The sequence below is a fragment of the Gallinula chloropus genome (assembly GCF_964237585.1).
Source record: "Gallinula chloropus genome assembly, chromosome: 13".
Classification (NCBI taxonomy): Eukaryota; Metazoa; Chordata; class Aves; order Gruiformes; family Rallidae; genus Gallinula; species Gallinula chloropus.
The window spans coordinates 17,863,272-17,867,947 of record NC_140098.1 but is presented as its reverse complement, the minus strand read 5'-3'; the positions used below and the strand labels follow the sequence as shown (position 1 = coordinate 17,867,947).

General features: G+C 45.9%; 1 protein-coding gene across 1 annotated transcript; it reads left to right on the top strand.

Annotated features, from left to right (window-relative positions):
• Nucleotides 1–2,467: 2,467 nt before the first annotated feature.
• LOC311196508 (arylamine N-acetyltransferase, pineal gland isozyme NAT-3) lies at nucleotides 2,468–3,386 on the top strand (the record flags this gene model as incomplete). Its single annotated transcript, XM_084270085.1, has 1 exon — nucleotides 2,468–3,386. One exon carries the CDS (start codon nucleotides 2,468–2,470, stop codon nucleotides 3,338–3,340), a length of 873 nt encoding a protein of 290 aa, XP_084126211.1. The 3' UTR covers nucleotides 3,341–3,386.
• Nucleotides 3,387–4,676: the final 1,290 nt, after the last annotated feature.

Here is a 4,676-nt window from a genome sequence, read left to right as displayed (position 1 = left end):
CTTGCCTTTTTTTTCTCCCCTTCAGCTTTTGCAATCTGACAGAGGCGGGTGAAAACAAGTTCACAGAAAAGACATTCCCCTCAAGAGAAGCAGGAGAACAGTCCTCAAGCCCTGCCTGTGCTAGGTAAAGGACAACCACGCCACGCCACTTGCTTTAGCCTAAAACCACCCTCCCCCCAAACTCTGGGGACACGCTGGAAGTTGAACCGATTTCTCAGGTAAGCTTTATTTTTTACCCCCACCCCCGCTCCCCAAAATACCCCCCCTGACTGCTGGTAGCTTAGTGCTCCCTAACCAGGAAGTAAAAAATCTAGTTGAAAACAAAACACAGCAAAAACGGTGCAAGGGCAGAGCAGGGAAGGTCAAGCTGCTTGCAGAGCCTGCCTTGTGCAAAGCTACAATGGATACGTGGGCTTATTTACCTGCTCACCAGCTGTGAGCAAATCAGGTATTTGTGCCATCTGACTCACTTCAGACACCACCGTTGAAAGGGCTTTGTAAACAGTCACAAGAGATGGACAGACAGATAGACAGAAAAACATAAACCCACACTAATATTTTCCCTTTAAGGAAAACTTATTATTTTTGCTTGTGGTAGCAAAGGGAAAGAAAAGGAAAAAGAAAAGGGGAGGAACCACCTCATTACCGGTGATGCTGGTTTGAAGTTCACATGGCAAGGACTAAGCTTCTACCAAGGCTTCAAAGCTGAATTGAGTTGTAGTTCTGGGGCTTTGGGGAAAAGCTTGGAATCAAGCCAAAAGCTGAATAATGACAATCCACAGAATTGGAATTGGATGCTCTTAACCCCATGTGGAACCATCCAGACCTGCTGGATGGGTGGTGGAGACATGGTGGGTAGCCTTGCTGCAACACTTAGAGATTTCTGTTTGAGGAGGTTGACTCAGGCCTTGCCAGAACCAGGACACATTTCTATCCCAAAGGTTAGGAGTGTGGGTAGCCAAACTGGGGACATTCTCAGCTTCTGCCAGCATACTCTACTAAATGGAAATTTTGCATTTTCTTTGCTTTGTTTATGTATCTTTCTAAAACTCCCAGGCAGTCTGGTGTGTACCAATTTTTTGTCAGATTGAGAATTTAATCCTGTTGAAACAGTTGGACTCTTTTCTTCCAGTTTTACCTTAAAAATCATACACAGGAACTTGAGACCTTAGATCACCTTCCAGTACCTGAAGGGGCTCCAGGAAAGCTGGAGAGGGACTGTTTGCAAGGGCAGGGAGCAACAGGGCAAGGGGCATTGGGTTTAAGATGAAGGAGGCAGATTTAAATGAGATATGAGGAAGAAATCCATCCCTGTGAGGGTGGGGAGGCCCTGGCACAGGGTGCCCAGAGAAGCTGGGGCTTCCCCTGGATCCCTGGCAGGGTTCAAGGCCAGGTTGGATGGGGCTTTGGGCAATATGGGCTGGCGGGGGCTGTCCCTGCCCGTGTCAGGGAGTGGGACTGGTGGAGCTTTGAGGCCCTTCCTGACCCAAACTGTTCTGTGATTCTGTGAACACTTTGGGACCTCTCAGGTCAATAATCTGAACATCGCTCTGTACTTAGAGATGACTGAAACTTAGTGGTGCCTGGGCAGCGATAACAGAAGTATTTTGCTACATCAAAATCCCTTTCTTTCTGGGAGGACTCGAGCTGCTTTCCACCCCCGTGCTGGTGCCTCCCAAAAATAACATCAGAAAATATGAGGCCCTCTGAAAACTTTTAGTTTTGTCCCAAACTTTGTTTTCTTCCTGCTGCTGGCATAGGACTGTGATTAGCAGAGCCAGGGAGCTAAACTACGCTGCAGGGAGGCAGATCACATCAGATGGCAGCAAAAAAACCCACCTACCACAGCCTTTTCTGCCCTAAAATCCCCTTCTGTGCTCAAGGTCATGTCTGCTACCACCAGCGCGGAGAGCAGGTGAGACCAGTTCGTGCCGGGCTGCCTAAATAATGAAGGAAATACTGCGCCAGGGCAGATTTATTTCAGATTAGGTTGCAGAGCGGTCTCTGGATTGCCCTGCAAGAGTGAGAGGGTTTGTTTTCTGTTTCTGCTTCACTGAGTCAAACCATGAGTAGAGCAGTTCTTGTCTGGAGAGTCTCGGTTCCTGTAATTTCTAGCAGTGAAACAGTGCCGCTACTGTTTTTGTTTCCTCCTACAGAGATTTGTAGCTTTGCTGGGCAGGAACTCTCTACTGAAATGTGCTTAGCACAGCTGGAGCCTCTCGTCACAGCTGTAAAAGAAACAATTAAAAATAACATTTGTGCTCATCAGCAGTGTCCCGTTGGCTTCCCTCAGCACTAATACTCACACTCAGATGCCTTTGATAGGGCCATTAGTCAAATCCCGCTCCTCTTCCAAGCAGGCTGCCCATACTGATCAGCGCCCTGGTACAGGGGATGGGTAAGATCCTTCTGTCACTTCTGACACAATCTCTTTTTCTTTCTTTTTCTCCCTCCTCTCAGAGGCAGCATGGACATCAAGGAGTATTTTGCCAGGATTTCTTACCAGGGTTCCTACGATAAGCCAGACCTGGCTACCATGACGGATATATTCCAGCACCACATCCGAGCGGTCCCTTTTGAGAACCTCAGCATCCACTGTGGGGAAAGCATTGAGCTGGACCTGCAAGCCACTTACCACAAGATAGTGAGGAAGAAACGCGGGGGCTGGTGTATGGAGAACAACCACCTTTTATCTTGGGTCCTGAAAACCCTTGGCTACGATGTCACCCTTCTGGGATCAAAAGTTTATGTCCCGGAGTACAACGCGTATGCAGATGAAATCGATCACCTGCTGCTAAAAGTGGAGCTTGACAATAAATCCTACATCGTGGACGGTGGGTTTGGGATGGCTTACCAGATGTGGCAGCCAATGGAGCTGGTTTCAGGGACAGACCAGCCGCAGACTCCTGGGGTCTTTCGTTTCGTGGAGGAGAGCGGGGTCTGGTACCTTGAGAAGGTGAAAAGGAAGCAGTGGGTTCCCAACCAAAGCTTCTCCACTTCCCATAACACGGAGGAGGAAGTTTGCCGGCGGGTTTATCTCTTCACCCTTCAGCCACGAGACATCGAGGAGTTCAGAGACCGCAACACACACCTGCAGACAGCGCCGGACTCGCTCTTCGTGACAAAGTCTATCTGCAGCCTGCAGACTGCCGATGGCATCCGGGCTCTGGTGGGGTGGAAACTCACAGAGATCAAGTATGACTATAAGGATAATATGGATCTGGTGGAAATCAGAATCCTTGCAGACGAAGAAATGGAGAAAACACTGAAAGAGAAATTCAATATAACACTAGACAAGAAATTTGTGCCCATCAATACAAGCAGGTTGTCTATGTTTTAACTCACTGCCTGAATTATAATTCAATCCAGCGGCATTACATGCAATCCTTCCCCCTATTTCTGACTAGCATCTAAAGGTTAAGCTTTCTCTTTCCATTTACAAGTGTAAGGCAGAACATATTAGCATGGATCTGGAAAAGAAATTGATTTTCACAACTGCTCCTGCATCTCACTTTGGTTTGGGTACAAATAATTTCTTCCTAGCTCAATCAAATCACTCCCCTTCTGTTTGTGCTTAGCTGAAAGCAGACTCTGCCCATTCTCTTCTCCTTTCATCTCTTAAAAGCTTTTCCAAATACATCCAGAGTACCAGGCCAGAGCGATGGAGCTGTATGTCTCTTTCTTTATTACTTTGCACTGCCACCTGGGGAAAATCATACCCACGTCTTAAATGAATACCATGTTATTTTTGGAATTTAACAGCCAGAAAAACAAAGACATCCAGTACCAAGTTTGCTACAGTTAAGCCATAAGACTGCCCTTTTTCTTCTCACATTCCCAGCACCCTCTTACACAGCAGTCGGACAGTCCCATGGCTCTGCCACACTGAGAATACTTACGGGTGGGCTATTTGTGGCCTAAAACCCATGGTAAGAAATATTAATGGACCATTCTGTCTTGTTGTAGTCTTTACACAACTCCCATTCTCTCAGTGACGCCTCCAAAAAGCGTCTCCCATGCATTTTGTTTGCTCCCACCCAGCAGCAGATGCTGGGAACACACACTCCTCCCGTGAGGCTCTGCTCTCAGTGCTATTGCACGTTAATCATCGTGGCTGAACTCAAACACACGCGCAGAGTTATCTTTCTGAAACATCTCTGTTCTACCCGGGATGTGTTTGCAGTGATACTAATTATATTGATATAAGGAGAAACGATGAATCTTAATCAGATACCTAAAGGCTAAGATTTTTAGTATGAGGAATTACTTAAATGTAATCACTTTGCCCTTTGAGATGATGCTTGATGTTCCTTTATGTAAAATCATGGAAGTGTTACAACTCTGCACTTATAACTAAGCAAATTCTACAAGTGAATTTAATTAAATAAAAAAAAAAATCAAGAATTGTGAAGTAGAACGATTCAGCTGGTTTTTCCCCAAATTACAATGTGTATCCCCAAAGTAAAAAAAACCAACACATTAATGACCACATCTGTCCTTATTGTTTGTGTGTCCTAACATTTTGCTGGCAAGGCTTTTAAAAATACAACAACTCACACTGACCCTTTTGTACTTGTTACGCAGTGTGTGCAGCTTGCTATAGCAATTTCAATAAAACCCAAGCAATTTATAGCTAATAAAAGCTGCAGCTATTACGCATGTTCAAAATGTGTTTC